The sequence below is a fragment of the Bombus vancouverensis genome, chromosome 5 (genome assembly GCF_051014615.1).
Source record: "Bombus vancouverensis nearcticus chromosome 5, iyBomVanc1_principal, whole genome shotgun sequence".
Taxonomy (NCBI): Eukaryota; Metazoa; Arthropoda; class Insecta; order Hymenoptera; family Apidae; genus Bombus; species Bombus vancouverensis.
Genome location: NC_134915.1, coordinates 10,096,104 through 10,116,701, shown reverse-complemented (window position 1 = coordinate 10,116,701; position 20,598 = coordinate 10,096,104). Strand labels below are relative to the sequence as shown.

At 37.7% G+C, this 20,598-nt stretch overlaps 1 protein-coding gene across 1 annotated transcript in view; it reads left to right on the top strand.

Moving 5' to 3' along the window:
• The first annotated feature begins 2,451 nt into the window (after positions 1–2,451).
• The window catches only part of LOC117160506 (uncharacterized), a 39,623-nt gene continuing 21,476 nt past the window's right edge, over positions 2,452–20,598 (top strand). Inside the window, exons 1-2 of the mRNA XM_033341312.2 lie at positions 2,452–2,928; positions 19,720–19,780. Coding sequence (XP_033197203.2) covers positions 19,728–19,780 — 53 coding nt within the window. The 5' untranslated portion in view covers positions 2,452–2,928; positions 19,720–19,727. The remainder of the gene's footprint in view (positions 2,929–19,719; positions 19,781–20,598) is intronic.

The following is a 20,598-nucleotide window of genomic DNA, read 5'->3' as shown; positions in this document are numbered from 1 at the left end:
AAACAGACGAGCCGAGGAAGTGGAACGAGAGGAAAAGATAAAAGGACAGCGACAAACGATCCTCCTGTAGATGTAATTTACAGAGGCGAGAAGGAAATAAATGTTCCTCCGAGAGATGGAGAAAAATTCTGACGATAAAAGTACCCTCTAATCGTTAATCAACTGGTTGGACGATGTTTATTCGATGAAATCTTCAGTTGTTACGATGGAGAGCTAGTTAAAGGGGAATTTGGTGAAACAGGTCAATAATTGTGTCTATTTCGGGCAATATTCAACGTGAGTATCGCGAAGCGACATGAGAAATGAGTGTTCGGAAGAGGAACAGGGATGAAAGGAAGTATTATTAAGGGTAATTTTTGCTGATGTTGTGTCTTCGAATGAATCTTTAAACGGGGAAAACATCTACTAAAGGAATACGAAGGGTACAAGTTTCCAGACAAGTTATCAAATGTAAAGTAGAACATACACGGGAATTTTGCAAGTTCACAGGGATTTGACAATTGCGTGAAATCTACATTCGTAAAAATCTTTTTACATATCACTTACAAAATTTATAATAAAATACAGACGCTTATAATATGGAATAAAATATGTTGTATAGAAAATTGGGTACAAACCCAAGCCGAGTTTTGAATGTTCTTCAGTTGCTTTGCGTCGTATTGTATCCTGTATATTATCCTTATCGTTATATTTTGAAATTGTTCTACTATACCTAATCACAGACCTTCTCGGTATTGAAGCTATCACTCTTATAAATCGCTTGCAACTGTTTGCAAGATTCTGTTCATTCTTTAAAAGAGAATCCATCAAAAATTCCTATAATAATTCGATAAAATCGTAAGAAGAACATTCCGTTTACCCTTAATCGAACTTTTCCTACGTTAAACCAAGCGTATCACAAAATCTTCGAATATTCCAAGTGCACAATGAAGGCGCAGGCTCCCTCGTCGGTCTAAGCGGTATCCATACGAGGAATTCGTCTCATGAATTCACATAGAATTTTACCAAGCTAGAGCCATCCCAATTCCTAATCTCGATATAGACACACCGAATTCAGGGATCGCTCGAGACCAGACGACGACACCGAACTTTTATTTGGCTAGACTGGATGGCGCCCTGGCTCCGAGTTCTGACCGAAAGGGAGTCAGCCAGGGGCAGAATTATGTACGCTAGAGGGAGAAGAACGGAACAACGGAAGCGAACGAGAAAGGGATCAACCGGGACAGATAAAACATTTATCGTGTGTTGGGGTGAGCAATCGGCGGCGATAAATGCACACGCGCCAACCAACTGAAACCGTGGTCGCACCAATGAATCACTCGAGATAAGACTGTCGCGAGGTTGGTTTCCGAAATTTTGCGGATTAGTAAAAAGTTAGAGAGATTATAGAATAAAGGAGAGAATTAAATTTATTTCTGAAAGAATCTCTTAAATTGCTGAAGAATATGGGTTTTAGATATCGGCATATATTTTTAATCGCACGTTTTTACAAAGTTTGACCATTTTGAATCTCCAAACGCTTGGTTAGAGATTTTTCGATCGGAGTAAAATTTTATTTCGTGTCGAAGATTTGGCCAATTTTCCTCCAAACGAGATATTTTCCTTTAAAAGAAATACTCTGTACGAAAATTATCGCTTAGCATACGAAACCATATTTGCAGTGAAAGTTGTACGACCACGATACTTTCCTTCCAAGATATCTTCAAATATTAATATCTCCCTTCCCTCTAAGAAGAATAAAAAAAGAAGAGAAGCAAGAAACAGCGAGCCCTCTCTACCAAGAAAATAATATCCACGGCATCGAAGAAAAATTCTTCCCCCAAAATTTTCGCCACATTTATCCCTCTATACTAACAAACAAAATCGATCGTGAAAAGGAACGCTTGGATCGTCTCTTAGCTTCGCGATACCGAAAGGAACATCGGAAGCTACATTAGCCCTGTTCGGCAGCCGCGGCATCGTGATCGTGTCATTGTCTGCGGTCAGATCGAGTGGTGATGGGGAAGGGAAGAAATAGAAGCAAAGTGGGAAAGTGAAAGAGGGAGACGCAAAGTCTGGCAGGGGCGCAAACTCGTTTTGAGGAGAGGGTTAGCTCGGGAGCGGCCAAGAGGGGACGAAGACGAGCTAGGGGCTGGAAGGGCGCTCAGATGCGGCTCAGGTGGGGGTGAGTCGAGATTGGCTTTTCGCGAGCGTGAAACTCAGTAGTACGCTACCACCCACGCATGTAGTACGCACGTTCGCTCCACGTGTGCCCCGAACGAGAACGATCCTCGATTTTACGCGACCTGCGAGAATCGGATAGTGTCCCTTTATCACCCTGGTGCCAGGTCGAGCGATTTCGAGCGGTTTCAAGAGGGTACATCGACGAAATCCAGTGATCTGCAATTTGAAGATTCATAAATAATCAATCGATCATTTAAACGGATCGAGAAGAGCGTAGATCGAGCAGGAACAAGAGAAGATACAAGAAGATAGAAGCTTGAAGTTGCACGAGTTTGTAGAGAAAGAAGAATAGAGGAAGAATCTCGAACGTGATAATAGGTTCGTATTATTTGAAATTAAGTATTCGTATCTGCATCGAGGAAACGTTGGACGTCGTAAGGTTTGGAAGAAGAACGCCTGGCACCGGGAGGATCGAATGAAAACGCGGAATAGGATGCGAAGGGTTCGTATTCGATGAAGATCGAGCTTACGCGCAGTAAAAGAGATGGAACGAGAAGCTGCACGATTATTTTGCTGATCGACGCGTCAGCGTTCCTTTCGCGGCAGAAATCTAAGATGAAAATCCGCTCGGCGGGACGAGACATTTTTTCAAGTGGCGCGCTGACGACGCTGCCTCTGCGACTCGCAGCTGAGAATCCTGATCGTTAGCACCTTTAAGAGACCGTTCCTGAAGATCGAGAATCAACCATCGTCTTCGACAAACTCGTAAGCTTTTATTATTTTTCTATCTTTCAATTTTATTAAATATTTATAAAGCTTGCCCGTGTCTTTTTCGTTAGTTGGCTTGTGAATTAATCTCGTTTGGGGTGGTATAATATTTATAGTAGATGTTTGAGAGCGATCTCAAAGGGACGAAAATAGGGGATGCTTCCTTTATAAGGATTCACGAAGCTGCGAACCTCTAGTTAAAAGAGGTAACGTTCTGCAGATTAACAGGCCACAACGTTTAGTAGCTTGCCAGGTTTCGACTTTCCGTGGCCAGCATTGTTTGGTACCGGGGAAACCATTGAAAACCAATGACAATTAGAGAAATTCACCGTCCAGACCTCTAAGTTACTTCTGAATCGACAAAGGGAAAATCGAGTAGTTTCCAATTAAACCAAGCCAAACGAATTGTTCTTTTAAATGGTATCTAATTTTGTATGCAATAATCGAAAGAAACGAATAATTCTATACTTTGCTTATAATTTAGACTTAATTACTGTTTAATGATAGAAAATATGTAATCTTAAATATTAGAAGTAGAGTTACATAGTGCATCTGAAGCGACTATTTACTCTTCAAAAGATCAGTTTTATCGTTTTCTACTCTTTTCCACCATCGGTCTGAAATATTTTCTGCGACTACGTTTCACTAAGCAATTCTCTACGAGCTACAGATACGGAAATGTCGTTACACCGTAACAGTGTTGGCTAATGTTCCAAGTTGAACATTTTTGAAACGATTTTCTACGTCCAAAGGGTATCTCGTTACTTTGATATATCATTCAAAATTATTTACAATCGTATTTTAATCTTTCTTGCACGTTATTATTTCACATTCCTATTTTGCTCGTAATAGAACTGTGTTCATCGAGAAACTCTTAACTTTCGAAAGATGTACGTTGATAATCGAACTCGTTTGAGTTGAAATTGATGTATTCTACTTTTTCGAGCGATCGTTCTTATCAATTCAGTGTGAGAAACACGCGTTCTCGTACAGAAGCTAATCTTATTATTGCATTCGAAGCATGGCTCGACGCGTAATCTTTCAGTAACAAGGCAAACATACGAACGTCCACGAGCCTGCCAGTTTCGTCTATTAATTAATTCTCAACCACTGATACACGGCGAACGGAGATTACCATAGAATGCAGATTTTGGAGATCTGGTTCCATGCAAATTGTGTTTCATCTGATGGCTAGTGGGACAATAGAGAGGATATTATCCCCGATAACATTTACGCAAACATTATAACAGATCATGTTACAATGTAAACCTACAGATTACCATAAAACGTTTCAACCTTTGTAACTCGACTTTCTCGATCCAATTGTATTTTTCACTACTTGAGACATTTTCTAAGTTTAAGGAAAATATGAGGGAATAATTACTGATATCCGTAATTTTTCGTTTCAAAAAATCCATTAAATGTTTTCTTGAAACACGAACCCTTTGAGATTCGAATGTTTTCAGACTATGGGAAAATTTTTTTTGTAGCAATTAATATAACTTCTTACTTTGTAGAATTGCTTTCGATGTTTCATGCATTTTTTCATATTATGTACACTCTGTACGTTCTTATGTTCTCAAGTTTTCGAATTTCGTAAGCTTGTAATCAAATAATAATTGAAACGTACATTTCTTGACGTTTTTACAAAGATAATATACTCTAATAAAAAAAAGATTAATTACATTTAACAAAATTAAAAATAGTAGTTAACGGCACAAACGATAATAAACAACTTGCCAAAGTATGATATTGTGCACATGTAAAAGGTGAAAGGTCCTTTTGTTTCTTAAAATGAAAGCAGGACAGAACCTAAGAATTCGAGAACTACAGCCCTCCTTAGTCCTTTTGTTGCCACCTGACTGATACATCCGCCCTTAATGCTTACGCGACACATAGGTGCCATTTGTTTACGTTTGTATTTATAAAACATACATATCAAAATGGCCAGGATATTCTTCGCATATATCACGTATTTGCGGCTGGCAGTAGAAAGCTTAAGAAATTTACAGGGAATCCTATCATCTGGCAATGAAAGGGGCAGGATGGAGGAAGGGGCGTTATCGTACAAGTAACGCAGAATCGTTTATTTCAACGGCACAGAAAAAAGAGCATCAAACGATGTTAAAGTACAATCTCACTGCCAACTTTGGTCCGTGCAAAATTACATAACTATCTGCGTGCCATGTAATACCGGCGAATATTAGGAGCGTGGAACGCCAAGGAGCCATGGCGTTACTCTTTTCAGGAATGTAATCAAACGGAATGACGAGAACGTCAGACGCAGAAGACGGTGCTGGAAACATTGGCATGACGAGTCGACTTGTTTCAACATCCTCACGAAGCTCGTCGATCTTGCAAGTTAAATTAAAAGTAGGGAACTCAGTTCCGCGAATATTAATAGTTCTAATCCGAAAGCTGCAAGAGAAATTTATCCGTAAGATAAATTTTCCTCGGAGAGTCGAGCAACGAAAGAAAGGGAAGAGTTCTATGCTTCGTTCCTGTAACTCTGTCTTTTTTCCTTTAATCGAGTTACGACTGCAAATGTTACTCCCCTAGTCGCACTTCCTCCGGCTAAAGCTCACCATCTGGCCAACTTCTTTTAAGTAAGAAGTTGAAGTTAAGGGAAATTGCTCGAGTAAGAACTTGCCACTTTTTTTTTTACGAGAGCCTGCGAGCGACAATTCGAGTTCCTCGGAATTAATTCGAGCTTCTTCGCACTGTGCTTCACACGTGTCCACTTTCGTGTTAGGTGGAAAGATTCGATAGAGAAGTGGTATTATCATGGAAGTTTTTATATCTAAGGTAACTAGGAGCGAGATTGAATTCTAGTAGAGAAGTTTGTTAGGAGAAATCTATTTTTATACGTTTAAACATATCACCGTTTCTACTCATAAAGATTTAGAAATTCATTAAAAAGATCCTCCAGATAAATAAAGGTCTTATGCGCTTATCTCGTTTCCAGAAAAAATGCATTCGAACTGAGTAGTTCCAGCTGAGCTCTTTAATTAATTAAATAATCTCTTAAGTAATTCTTTATGGAATCACGAAATTTTTTCTATATTTCACCGACACAGCTGAATGGCTCAGAATTTCTAGACGATTTTTAAAAATAATTTATGTCGATTCATGTTTCCTGGATAACGTTATACTCTCCCACACTTGTTGATAAAAGCTCTGGGGGAAAGAAACTGGATTCTCATAATAGCCGAAGGGTCAAGGATAGCCATGCGCAAAGAAACGAAAAAGGGCACGTTTTTGCCCTCCCATTGGCGACCATTTAATACAAAAAAAAAAAGTGAAAGAAACCTGAAATCAAGGCTGAAACGCCGTGCGACAGTATGTGGGCTGCATTATAAAATGGCGGGTCGAGATACGAGCAACGGATATTGAGGACTATTTGAGGGATGTGCCCTTTTACGAGCTCGATCAAATGTATCGGATGTCCCTTTCTTCTCGTCCTCGACCGCCTAGATTACTAATGCATTCGACAATCTACGCTGAACATTTCTATCTCTCTTCACGAACGAGTTTCACCCTATTGTTACGGCGAAATAAATTTCTACTACTTGCTTGACCTATAGCACTGCGTCTTAGTGACGTAAACAGGTGACGATCTTCTTTATGGTATGCAAAACAGTCTTGCACAAACGAATTAGTTACTAATGGAATTCATTTACAAATTATTCGAATTAATACGTTTTTCTGGAAAATATAGTAACAGGTTCGATATTAAAGCAAATTTAAGTTCGCAAGTAAATTCTAGGAAGTTCGAATCATTCGATTATCTTATCCAACGCAACATTCTAAGATTGTAAGAAAGAAATCTGTAGCCTTGTAACTTTGAACGTTTGACGATCTGTGAATCTTGACTTTCTACGAAGTGGTATCTCGAATTTTATATTAATTTCTTAAAAAAAAAGATTGTACTAAGAAGTTCGTCTTAGGAAACTCGAGACTTGAAATTCGTTCTCGTAGAAGTGAATAATAGCTTCTTTCCTCTGTTTCGACTCAAAGGAGGCGAGGACGAGGCTTCCCACGCAGACTTCTTTCGTGATGCCAATCGAACACCTCTTGAAAAAGATCCACGCTGTTCGTAGAATTTCGTAATTGCTGCAGTTAGAATTGTGCCTTGATTAAACAGACATTTATTCTAATCCCAGGGAAAGTTTCAGAATAACAATAGCATCAGTAATTAGAGAAGCAAGCTTAACGAAGCCAGATAAGAAATGATTCTTGGTAATTTCAATTTTTAAAAGCGATATAATCGGATCTCACGTAAATAAACGACTATTCTTATAGTCCTAGGATTTCCTTAATATTCATTTGAAGATAATGGAAAAGAAATTGTCTTGTACGTCACTCAGATTCCTTTTGTCGCATCGTTGCGTGTGAAATGTCCGCGTAAAGTCATATCGTGGTTATGGTTCGGATTAAAGAAATATGGGGGATCGATCGCGTAAAAATTATGGCTCCCGCGGGTGGCTCGATCTCGTAAAATTTTTTCCCCGTCGTTTCTTGCAGCGCGACATTGCTAAGCTCCGTGTCTACGAGCGTGTAAGACAACGCCGTGCCATATTTTACAAGAAGGGAATCGATACTGTCCGTGGAACTTAACTTCGAAGCGCTGGATCTTTGCGGGTTGAAACACTTTTAAATTACAATATACAGGATCCAGAGAAAATTGTATTCTTAAGTTCTTTTTCAATCTTTTCCCATATAATTTCAAAGTGATATAAAAACGATGCAATAATCGCCCTTTATACTTGAAGCAAACGAAGTAAAATTATTAAAAAGTATTCAATTATTTTTATATAAATTTATAATTGGACATAAAAATCTCATTAATTATGCTTTACGTTTCGTTCCGGTGAATGGAGCTCATATTCTTCTCTCAGCTTCTTTATTTAAATTTCAAATTGTTGTCTCTGTCGTCGTTGCACTTTTTTAAAGTATGGGTCTCGTATCTCACAACAATGATCTCTAAAATCTAGCAAATATCAATCCCGACAGGCAAAGAAATTAAGACCGAATCGTCGTTCGTCACTCGTCAGAGATTTCGAAATTGAAATTGAACGGGGCTCACGAAAGAGCATCGATACAGAAACGTGGAAGCGGGAATTTTGTCCGGCCGAAATAAAAAACAAATAAGCTCACGGGTCGTTTGTTTGCTCTCCTTTACGCCGGGCCGCGTCACTGATGCAAATTCCCGCGATATTCGCTCGAAAATAGGCTGTCAGGAAGCGGAGACCGGTCCACGTGTCACGATGTCCACGCATGACCGATCAGCGTGGACCGTGAAATAAATATGAAAAGTTGTAGCCTGATTTATGACCGGCGAACGGTCCGCCGTTGATTTATGATGCTGCGCCGGAAAGCGTCGGCTTTATTTTCTATCTGCCACGACGGCGTCCTCCTCTCCTACGAAATCGTCAGTCATCGATGGGACAGCTTCGCGTTTTCTTTTGAATTTATGCTTTTTCCGCCGTCGGTGACTTTATACTGGAATTTTGAGAGATTTATTTCGAACATCGTGAAATAACGTTGTCTATGATACGCTGCGCGACACCAATCTCAGTTAGTTAGAATGTTGGAATATTTTAAAGACACTCTATGAGTCTTGTTTAATAAGCTTGTTTAATTTTATAAATATTTGAATTTCTTTTTCTTTTTTTTTTTTTACAGGTTTTAAAATAACGCCACATTTCCCATATTCGAACTTTTATTTTTCCTGTGTAGCTTTCAAATTTGACACGTTTAAAACTATGTTTATTGCTCATTTATTATTCCGAACATCCAAATGGAAAAATAAAATTAATTTCAATATAAAATTTCATTGCTATTATGCTTCTGCAGCAGGCATGTCTAAGCTAATGAGTTTTCTTGCAATCCCTATAAACATAAATAGTAATCTTTCTATTCGGTAAATAGTAATCGTACTGGTCGCAATGACTCGTTGTAATTAAACTCTAAACACGATTGTTTCTTCTCAGAAGCAAGCAGCAATTCGGAGCAAGTAAACAGCAGTGATTGCTTCTTCCGAGAGCAAGTAGTAATTCAGTTAATATCCCCGACATAAGGAGAACGAGGATCCCACTCGAGCTCCCCCTTGTAATTTCCCATCAGCGATGCTCGAAAGTTTATTTGCTCTACGAGCGGTTCTCTCTTGACGTTTCGGCTGCTGCTGTGTTAGGCATTGTCAAGAGCGTGGGTCGACCTTCTTGACAATGGTCCGCCGAATAGTAATCAAGCTACTTAACAGCGTTTCACTTGCCACTATAACAAAACATTGGTATCTGTCTCCACGAATTTTTTGTCATTGTTTTCCGAGCTATCGTCATTTTTTCCGGTAGTTTCTATCACTAATTTCAGGATCTGGATACCATGTCTTATGCAAAGTTCTTTTAATCAGATAGATAAATTTGTTACATATTTTTAGATGCTAATATTTATCGTTACTCAAACGCTCTTCCTCTATTCGTTTCTTTCAATTTCGTCGTCAATTGAATTTCTATTAGTACAAGTGTTGGAATTTTTAAATTGGAGAATATAAATAGAATCGAAATAGAAGAATCTCTGTGTAGTTTTGAACAATAAATATCATTACTGTCATGAAGGAAGCATTTCTCTTCTAGATAAGAACAAATCCTGTGTATCATTTCCTATGCTTATCTCATTTCTAGAAGAAAATACACTTATTCTACTTTTCGCCTCTTCAAGTCCAAATTTTATCAATCGAATATTCAATTCCTTGCAACTCTTCAAACATAAAAATATCTTGAAATCTCAGTCGATGGCACGATATCGACGTCAATTAAGCTCAAACCCGTCGTCTTCTCAACTATGTGGGTCGATGCGGATTTTTCAGCGTATTCCACGGTAAGGCTGTCCATTGTAGTTCCTCGCATACAGCTTCGGGGCTCGAAGGATTTGCAGGATGTGCCGGTACAACGGTGGTGAACCTCTATACACCTATCGCCGACGGATTCTCGGGTCGGATTTGTGTTCACGGAACTGGGAAAGCCGGATGAAAAAGGACGAGGAAAATGGAAGCAACCGTGATAAGATCGAGAAATCGCTGCCACATATTCTCTCACCCTCTATTTGGATGCGCTCTATATGCCTAATCGTATGCAAATCGCGGCTGTGACTCGCCGTTAACCGAATACGGACGTCGATGCTCCGAATCGATAGAGTCTACTCAACGATATAAATGGGTAAACAAGCTCCGGGAGCCCGCTGGAGAATGATGAAATCGGTATTTGCATGTAAATGCCCGAACGTCTTTATCCGATGCTAAGGCTCCCGTGATTTTAGCAGAAGTCTAGTGAAATAGGAGCATATTTGTCAGACATCAATGATTTTTACGAAGAAGGGGAAACTCTACTTGTTTATACCAAATCTTATTCCAACCTTTAAATTATTGTAATGAATAATTGTAATTTTGATTATATAGCAATTTAAAAATGATTTTAGGGGAATGTGGAATTATTAAGTGAAATAGGAACTTATTTATCGAACAACAGCAAATAAATTGATAGGAGAATTTTTGTGGGAAAGGAGAAATTCTGTTTGTTTATAGCGTATTTTATTCTAATCTTTGGATTATGCTTTTGATTTAGTAGAAGCTCTAAATTATGAATTATAGATCTGACTCACAGTAAAGCTCGATTTGAATAATTGTAATTTTGTTTACATAACAATTCAAAAATGATTTTAGGGGAATGCGAAGTTAAGTAAAATGAAAATGAATTTGTCAGACATAAGTAAGTTAATGGATTGATTTTTCTGCATTTCTTTAATCAAAACGTCGAGCATTTCTTCATTTTTCAAAATATTATCCTTTAAATGAAGTTATTCGGGTCACTACAAAATAATGACCGGCAATGAGTATCTTAAATTGAATGAAGAGAGACGAAGATGGAGCGAAGAAAATGATAGAACTTGAATTATTCAGTTTCGAAATAGTATACAAGGTATTTTAACAAACGAAGAATGGTAGTTTTGTGAAACACAAGGAATTTCATTTGGTTGCAGCGTATTTTATTTTAATCTGTCAGTAACATAGATTACAGATCCGATTTAATTAAAACAGTTTCTATTCGTAATAAAATTTAGATTGAATTCTAGTTTCACTTTCAAATATAAATTACACATAATGTTTCAATATTACGTCGGCTGACATGATGTTACAATAATGAAGAAGTTACAGTGACTTAAGTAGCTACTGTGGCAAGAGTTTAAGAGATCGATCATCTTATGAAATTGTAATGTGATTTATACTTGGGGCCAGGAATTTAATTTTCGTTCTACAAATATTCTTAAAGAATCACGAAGGTGTAAAAAGTAACAGAATCTATCATCCCATAGTGGTCATCTAATGGAACGTTGAACAAAGAATTGCTTGTCCGAGAGAACTGACCCATACGTTGCAAGTACTTGTCGCGTTAACGCTAGAATTACCAACCTGTAATCTAAACAGATTATACATAAACAATTACAATTAAATTAATATAACGTAGATAATTAATTACACGTTATTGCTAATCTGCGAATTTGTGCGTCTATTCATTTAATATGACATACATATGACATGATTACAGAATTTAATTTAATTTAAATCTCTGTAATATTTAGATCTTTCCTTACATTCTATTTCCTTAGTTGTGCACTGGACAAAAACATGGATCTGCATAAGAGAATTCACAATTTAATCACAGATCCCTACCTCAATAATACTAAAACTCAAATTTGCCATAAATACTGTAACATTAACAAGTTTGTAATTCATCATTTTGACAAGTACTAGTGTTTTTGCAGTCAGAATAATAGAAGTATATAATCCAAACAATGAAATAACGAATTTACATCAACGATTACGTAATCGCAGACATCAATTTCATCGTGCAAACGTACACGAAGTGTTGGTAACATGTACTCGAAAATTTGGACTACAACTGGCGAATGCAGTAACGAGCCGGGCTTGGGCCTAATTAACTGTCGGATGAATAATTGAAGTAGGTTAAAATACACGCGCAGTTTGATCGATTATTTAAACTGTGGGACTGTGTTGGCCAGGCAAAAGGGGAATATTGCACAGCGAGAGATTGAATGGATTTTAATATTAAAATTGGAGAATTCGTTTATCGAGCACGTAGCGCCGGATTTAACGTCTGAGACCCTTCACAGGGATAAGAGACTCTCGTTAGCTCGTCTATTTTGTTGCTCCTGTCGAGTTTCGCATTAAAAAGAATCGCATTAAAATAACCGAATCGAGTCAAACGATGCGCTCCATCCGTTGAAACGTTCAACAGGTATTGCGTGCATCGTTTGATAAATGATTTACGAACCCCGAGCTTGCTCTTTTCGCTCGTTTTGGTAAGAAATGGTCTTAGAATTGAGCGTGGAGAACGCGCCACGTCCATTTATGTTTATTTTCGTGACTTTGATTCAGTACGAGATTAATGCTGGAATAATATTTTTAGGAAGTTAGTTCCTCTGTCGTGAGTGTTTTCACAAGTGGATTAAACACGAACTGAAAGTAATAGTAATTGTAGTATAGCAATATCGTGCGATTTCTTTTTATTTTCATCTATTTCAAAAGTGCCACAACTCGAAATAATTCAGTCCTTTGTTAGAAAAACATCAAAACCATCAAAGGAGAATTTAAAAACTGGATAATTACAGCAATAGTATTTGGTCAATGTTTCAAAGAGGCTATTCCCCTCCGTTCAGTAAATAATTTTTTGTAAGCTTCTAAAAAGTTCCCGTTTTACCTGCAAAATTTGTTCGAATTATGTCACTTGTGACATAAACATTAGAAATTTGTACGCTTACCCAACGAATGGATTAGGCAACGCGCAATGATATTACGCGCAGCATATTGTTCCAACCAACAATTCTATGAACAGTTGTGTCATCAAATTTTACGATTCAGCTTTAATATCAAATTTCATGGAAACGATAACCGTCTAGCCGCCCACTCCGCTCATTATTTCAAAATAATATAACGATGTCTCATAAAAATCGTCATAAAAAACGAGCATCGTGTCAAGCGTAGTAACGAGATTAATTTTTCAAAACGCACGGATTCCTGTCGACGGCTGTCGTCGACGACAAAAATGAGAAGGGATCGAGGCACGAAGAGAAGAAAGGAGAGAGAAAAAAGCTCCGTGGGGACGTGGAGTCCTTCCAAGGCCCTCGTTGTTTCGAGATTTCGCTGCGGAGATACGCCAATTATCAGACAATGAGATTCTGAAGCGTCTTTTGGGAATCTTAGCCCTTCACTTGCTCTGCCTGTGTTCCGTTCGTACGCGTTCCTGTGGTTGGCATTTATTGGTCGCTTTGACGAGACTCGCAGCCTCTCGATCGCAGGTATTTCCCCAGGATCCACTACGATCCATTACACAAATGGACGAAATTACATTTTCAGGTAAGTGTAAAGCGTCTGGGAAATCATGTACGACTGCGTACCATCTTCTTAGCTTTCACGAAAGCACCAACGATAAATGAGCCTCTCGCAAGCTTAAGTAATCAGCTCTACCTTTTCTCAGCTTCTCAATTCTATTACACAAGTGCGCGGTTGATGTTCAGTTCTCAAGAAACAACTGGTTTGTTTCTATAAATTCACTAATTTCAATAAGATAGCATACATAATGGATACTACGTTTCGAGGTAAATTTAAGATTGTTCCATAGTTTTCAATTCGCGAGATTGATTAATCTAGCTTCTGGTCACTTTGCATTTTAAATAACGCGATAGGCGAGAGTGGTATTGGTCTTGTTCGAGGTAGAAGCAGTCTAATGGGCTCTGCAAATTTTACGTATTTTATGATTTATGAACATTACGATCTTCCAAGTGAGTTGTCTTACGGATCATATACATGCTATTTCTTCCACGAGTTTCTAAGCTTTTTATTGCCTCAAAAACTATTTGTTGCGTTTATTATGTAACTTGGTACAATCAATGTATCGATCGTAAAGTAAACAGTTGGTGCGGGCCGAGTTTTGTGTAACTTTGCAGCCTTCTTTTGTATCTTTTCGAGGGATTATTTCAATGAGGAAACGCGCGCAACGATCAACCCGTATTCGATTAGTTTGCAGTGGCGTGGCTCTGGGTAAACGAGCATGGACTCGAGCTAGAATCGAACTAGACTGTGTCTCGATCGGTGACGGATTTTCCGGACCATCGATATTTCCTTTCGTGTCCCGCCCCGTCGAAACGATCGATACGCCGCAACGTGATACGAAGTTTCGTCGGCCACTCTAATCCGAAAACCGGTCCCGCGATGGGACCAGCTGATAATCCAACTTCGACCAGTTGACAATCGCGCGTTGACACTCGCCGTTTCTCAGCGTTTGATAAAGCGCGCAGCGTCGGTGCGTCAACAGCGTGTCCGGGTTCCGTCGAAGCTGACGTACGAATTAATCCCCGATCGAGTGATTCCTCTCTCGACTGAAACAGATATTGTTTCCTCTTTGGTATTTTTTGCTTGTTAAGAGTTTTGTACTGCCGATTGGGTGCGTGCGTGTATGTAAAAGATTCTGTATGTTGGTGAGTTAGATCTTTTGCAAGATCGTTTTAACTTGGCTATGCCTGAGCTGCTTTCAATAATTTTCAGAATAATTTTGCATTTCTTTTATTTTCGAATGATTCTAACGAATCTGTCGATGAAATTTTTGTAAATTTTTATGGATAATAATCATCTTTTCAAAACGAAAGTTGAGCAATGCCAACAGTAGAAAAACAGTACCGAAGAGATCCCAAAACTTTTATCACTTATTTTGCAACCATATTTTTTTTAGAATAATAGATATATCTGGATTAATTTCTTTAAATGTGTTGCGAAATAGAACGTTCTTAGTCATTGATATTCTAGAGCATTTCGTTTTTTATGAAAGAATAATGGTAAAATTTAATTAATGCCAGAAACTTGTAGAAAATTCGATGAATAAGTTGTACTACGTCTGGTCTGATGGAAACGTCTGATTCTACTTACGCGCTCCATCAACGCCTAGTCTACACTGATTTTTCTTTCCCAGGGATAATTAAATACAATGTTCATTCATACGTATCTAATTGAGTCAGGGCTAACTTTGCGTTTCAATATAAATTTCTCGGATGGGCCACACGTGTGCTTTTGTCTTTGTAATATCGGAAAGCAACCCGGGTTGTTATATAACTTACGTACAACCACAAATTACACCACTTGTTACGAAAGTTTTGCTTGGAAAATTTTATTGGAACATTAATTTGGAGAAGAATTTTGATTAGGTGCTTCGATAATAAAACGAGCGAAGATACAGTGAAGCAACATCATTTTAATATATGTATTACTCAGAAAGGAAAGAAACTCGTCGATTTTATTGAATCATTTTCATAAAGAGCATCAAACGCGAGATTCGAATCCTTAGACTCGCGTCTAGGCTTAAGAAACTCGAGGATATCATTGACTATACGAGCCGTAGATCCAGGTCGTCGAATATTACGTTCTCTTTATTATTGAAATTCGTTCACAGGGCCATGGTAATTTACTTTTTTCCTCTCATTGGCCCCCGCAATTTCATTCCGCGGTTCGAGGAATTATTAAAATTCGATATTCGCCATGATTCCGCGAAATTTACATTTTCCCATCGTGGGGTATCGGTTGGAGAAGAATTCGGAAAAATGGTCACAACGCAGGTGACGATAGCAACCGATTTCATTTAATTTGCCTGCGTTCGCAAGAAACGATCTCTGATTAAGTGTCAGCACTGAAGAAAAAAGGACGTCTGATGTCAAAAAGAGATTTTAGTGATCGAGAATGCTAATATTCATAGAGTTTTAAACGATGAAATTTGAGACGCGGAATTTTTCCGAATAATCTTAACACTGTACATTTAGAATTATATAATTTTCTGAATTTGTAGAAATAAAAATGAGGAGTTTAATGGTCAAAATGTAAATTTAGAGTTATACAATGTTCTGGATCTCTATAGAATTAAGTAGTAGTTTATTCTCTATCATTGATGGTTCGAGAGAGCAATAGAAGTCCTTGTGAATCAGCGAGTTAATTTCTCGACGTCGGTGTAATTGACCCCTAAAACTGTGTTGCTTGTCGACGTTGCATGTCAATGAGATGCTTAGAATGCTGATTAGCCTCATTGTGCCTACGCCAAATACACCGACAAAGTTTCAACCTCCATATCCGCTGTATTCCGAACATTTCCAACAATCGTGACATCCTGTCTCCTCTTGGCAATACAACAAAGGAATCCATTTATGTGTCAACTCGTAAATTGTTATATGTGTCTTTCATAAGGAAACGTGGAATAAATGCAATAAAATTCGCCAAGCGTGTGATATACATAAATGGTGACATAATGAAAAGCATCGAGCGTGTCGCGATTCTAGGATCTTCTCTTTAATTCTCGCCATTAAACTAGCTGAAGATTAAAATTGAGCAGCTATTTGGAATACCGGCGTATCTGCTAAAATCCTGCTTCTGAAATGTTCAAAATTGGAACCCTCATTCGTTTATGAAATCGCGATATTTATGAAAAACCTATAAAATCGATACTGTACAAATTTCATTTTTAATATAGAATAAAATGACGCCAAAAGAAAAAAACGACTACTTTAATTTCAGTAAAAAATAATGAAGTTTCAAAAAAAAAAAAAAATTACTTTGGATCACCTTTTTTTCGAATAGCTGGTTTCCTCGTTACATTATAATATTAAAGGTAATTACATATGTGCAGCATCTTATTAAACGCACATTTAAGTAGTTATAACGCAATAAAAATGGATATAAGAGTTTTCAAAAATATTTATCGAGCAGAAGACATGTGTCATGTGTTAAAATTTAATTTGTAATAATTCTTTTTAATTTTATAGCATTGCTTTTATCCAAAAATGATAATAAATTTTCAATGTCCTAACTTTTCTCATTTTTCAACATAACTGCAACAGCAGGTTTCAACAAAAATTCTGCAGATAACATTTCTTCTATTTTTATTTTATACGGGCAATATTCATTGAATCTCATGAATATCTTTAAATGTGTATCTTTTGTAATTTGAAATACATTAAACCGAAAAAGCGCGTTTCTAAAAAAATACCTTTTTTTTATCAACTTGTTTGTACTTGAGTGAATTATGGCAATACAACAATAGTAATTTACCGATGTGTATAGTAAAGTCCGTACATTATAAAAATGCGACAATCGGAAAAATATCTCGAGAAACGCCCGTAATTCGAAAAGCTCCTCCTCAGTTGCTTCATATCGTTCGAAATTTCTTTACTAAGTTAATGAAACAACGTGCCGAGCTTGCAATAGGCCAACAGACGTCTATTCAATCTTCTGTTTAACTAGATATCGTTTCGCCAGTTAAACGACCCTGTGAAATCATTGTCCCAGTAAAAAAATCAATTGTCAAATCGTATGTAGGTCAGGAGGATTTTTATTCAATGGACGACATGTGTGTCAGGATCATCTTGACCCAGAGGTTTACGACGCAGGTAGAAGGAAAGAGTTGTTCGGAGCAGACGTTTGAAAAACGGAAGACTCCTCTTTGGAATTCTTATCCTCGTGATTCGTATACTAATGCGCCTTATTTTCAAACCGAACGTCAAAGGAGCGCGAATATTTTTGAGTTATTATAAAATGTAAAATATTATCCTTATTTTAGATACGCTGTCAGTAGAATGCGAATATTCACGAAAAATATTTGTACGAATATAAGAAAGAAGCTTATGTAGAGCTTTAACGAGTTACTTCGTCTTTCACGGTGAGTGTACATGTTAGCAAGATAATAGAAATGTTAAGAAACTATTTAAGTTCTAAGTCAACGCTAAGATAACATTCGTTTCATTAAATGGGTAGACTCTGCATGTTAACTGAAAATTCATGCTGTTATGAATACAACTAAAAGAATGAAATAATAAATAATTCTTCCATTTTCTGAATATTGCACTAAATACGTCTGATATTATATGTATTTTTACATAGATATTTGATGTATACGGGGATCAGCCCGTTAAAATGCACGTATTTACAAGGTTAGCTGGACTGCCGAATACAGATACGTAGAAAAGCGAAAATAAACATTTTTGCAAAATATAGATAACAAAGTATTGTTATACAGTAAATTTAGAACGATGATAACGCGTCGTAAATCGCTCGCTTGAATGACACGTCAGTGGAACGCTCGATGGAAAAGATCTATGGGATTTGAAAAGCTGTTAACTGGAAAGCAGATACGATTTAGTGTATCTGGATGGAAGTATTTAGACTTGTAAGCATGACGTTGAAATAGCCACGGTTTCGCTAGTTTTGAAGATGGTGCATTAAAATTGATCGATGCGAGGATACGCGATATTATTTAAACCTTTCCACCTTTCAATTTCCTATAAATGCATAAACATCCCTGCTCCAGATATTGCACCAACTTCGTCGACATATCTGCATCAAAACTAAAATGGCAAAAAGATTCTTAAATTCCGAATTCTTCTCGCTCAAAAATTTCCCTTCTACGCTAAAGAACTCGCACCTAAGTCACTTCCGTAATTTCCTCCTATTATCAAAATTTACTGTTCCAGCATTCTCGAGAGGTCAAACACCGCTCAAATATTATTAAAGAAACTCGGCAGAAGTGGCTACGAATCTAAATTAATCGCCGCCTTTAATAGTCGTTCGGATGGAAAAATCGTGTCCGCCTGGACAGCGTAGGACAAAAGGGGTACACGAATATGGCGCGTATTTAAAACGGAAGTGTTACAGAGAGGCGCGGAGTGCTCTTGTCGAGAACGCGGGGGTGGGTTCCGGCACATCGATCCCTCGGCTGCAGTCTGGTAGAGCCAACCCTCGTGGAAGGGTGCACAGGCCGATGAGATAGCAGGAAATTGAATAGTGCTTTCGCCTGATAGTGAGCCGAAGTAGCACTGTCACCATGCGCGAACCGTCTAGTCTGTTTGCTCGAACAAGCGTCGACGGAACCGCGTCACTCTTTTTCTCTTTATTTTAGATCACGTGACCCACTTGTGTCCTTTTGTACAGTCGTTGTACATGGAATGGATGGAATTTCGTTCATATTTCTAACGTGAATCGTAATTTCGTTCCTATTCGTTTTGTGTTTACTCGAATCGCTATTGGTCTGTATACAGCAGATTTGTTCTTCGAGGAAATTAGTTTACACTCTTATTAGCTGGATTATCTTTTGCCGTATTTTAATTTAGTTTTACGTATCGTTTACGACGGCTGTTACAACTTTTTCATAAGGAAACTGGATATTGAAATTTAAAATAATCAGACAACTAAGATTTTGACATTTTTCAAATCACGTTACACGCACCATGGAATCTAGTTCACGTTTTTAAAGCGAGGTAATATTACGTTTTATTAATTTTTTGTTATTTACTTGATTCGTGATTCCTTTTCATTTTTCAAAGAACAACCTAATTATCCAAGGAAATTAATTTTGATTTACCATCTTCTAATTTAACTTTACATATCGTTTGTACACTTTCGTAAAGTAACTAGGTATTAAAATTCCAATTACGCATGGAACTACGTTTTGCATAGATTTTACGCTTTTCAGCGGCACGAGTGAAAATGGGACGCGTTATAATTGCGTCAGGTAATTAACCGATCGCAAAGAGGCGCGCGTCCAATGGACGCGAACGTGTGGTAGGTCGTTTTATCAGTTGATTTTGACGTTCGTTCGCGCGATCGATTCGCTGTAACTCCTGCACGACTTCCGGCGACGTGATCGTTCACTGATACTCGAACCCTTTTCTCGTTCATTGCAGCGCTTAAAATGTCTGGAACGGAGGCACATGGCGGTGATACGAGTCCCACGCGTCAGCCAAGGTAATTAAAAAGTAATCGCTCTTGATTTACTTGGTGTCGAGGACTCCTTGAAAATCCGGTCGATTCGTCATCGTCTTCTTTTTCTTGCCCTTTTTACAAATTTTCACGCATTTAATGGGATAACTTTTTCAAATCTGATTGCCATCGAACCATTTGTTTTTCGTATTAGATGGTGTAAGAAACTTTTTCCTTTACCTTGTTACTTTGTAACTGAGAACTTGGTATGAGCGCAGCGGGATATTTAATCGCCAAGTTTCCACTTTCTACCCTTAATTACATTATTGATTGTAAAACTCGAAAGGAAACGCGAGACGCGAAAACAACGTCGGGAAAAAAATTCCCATCCAACTAGATTCCAGAAATCGAAGTTTATGAGAAAACGACTCTTGTCTGTGTTTGTCTTTTTCCTGGAAAAAAAAGGATACTCAGTTGCTTTAATTACTGGTCGATATGCTTCTATTCTCATTAAGAAGAAAATATTCAACAAAATATTCATGCTTATATATTTACGTCTGTAATTAAATGTAACTAAATTACGAAGTTGCGTATCAGATAACAAGTGTGATGTTTATAGAACCGGTTTATAATTTATTCGACAATAAATCAAGACACGGACCATTTTTTACAATATGAATTTTATCATGCTGCGTGTCTTGCTTCTGGTTACTGGAATATTATGATAGAAAATGGAAAAATTTGACAAGGGCTGTTTTTGACACGAGTTTCTTAATTTATACGAAAGGCAAATGATTAATACGAAGGATTAATGAAGTTCGTATCCCTAATTACCAGCTTCTTCGAGCTGCAAACGTCCTCGT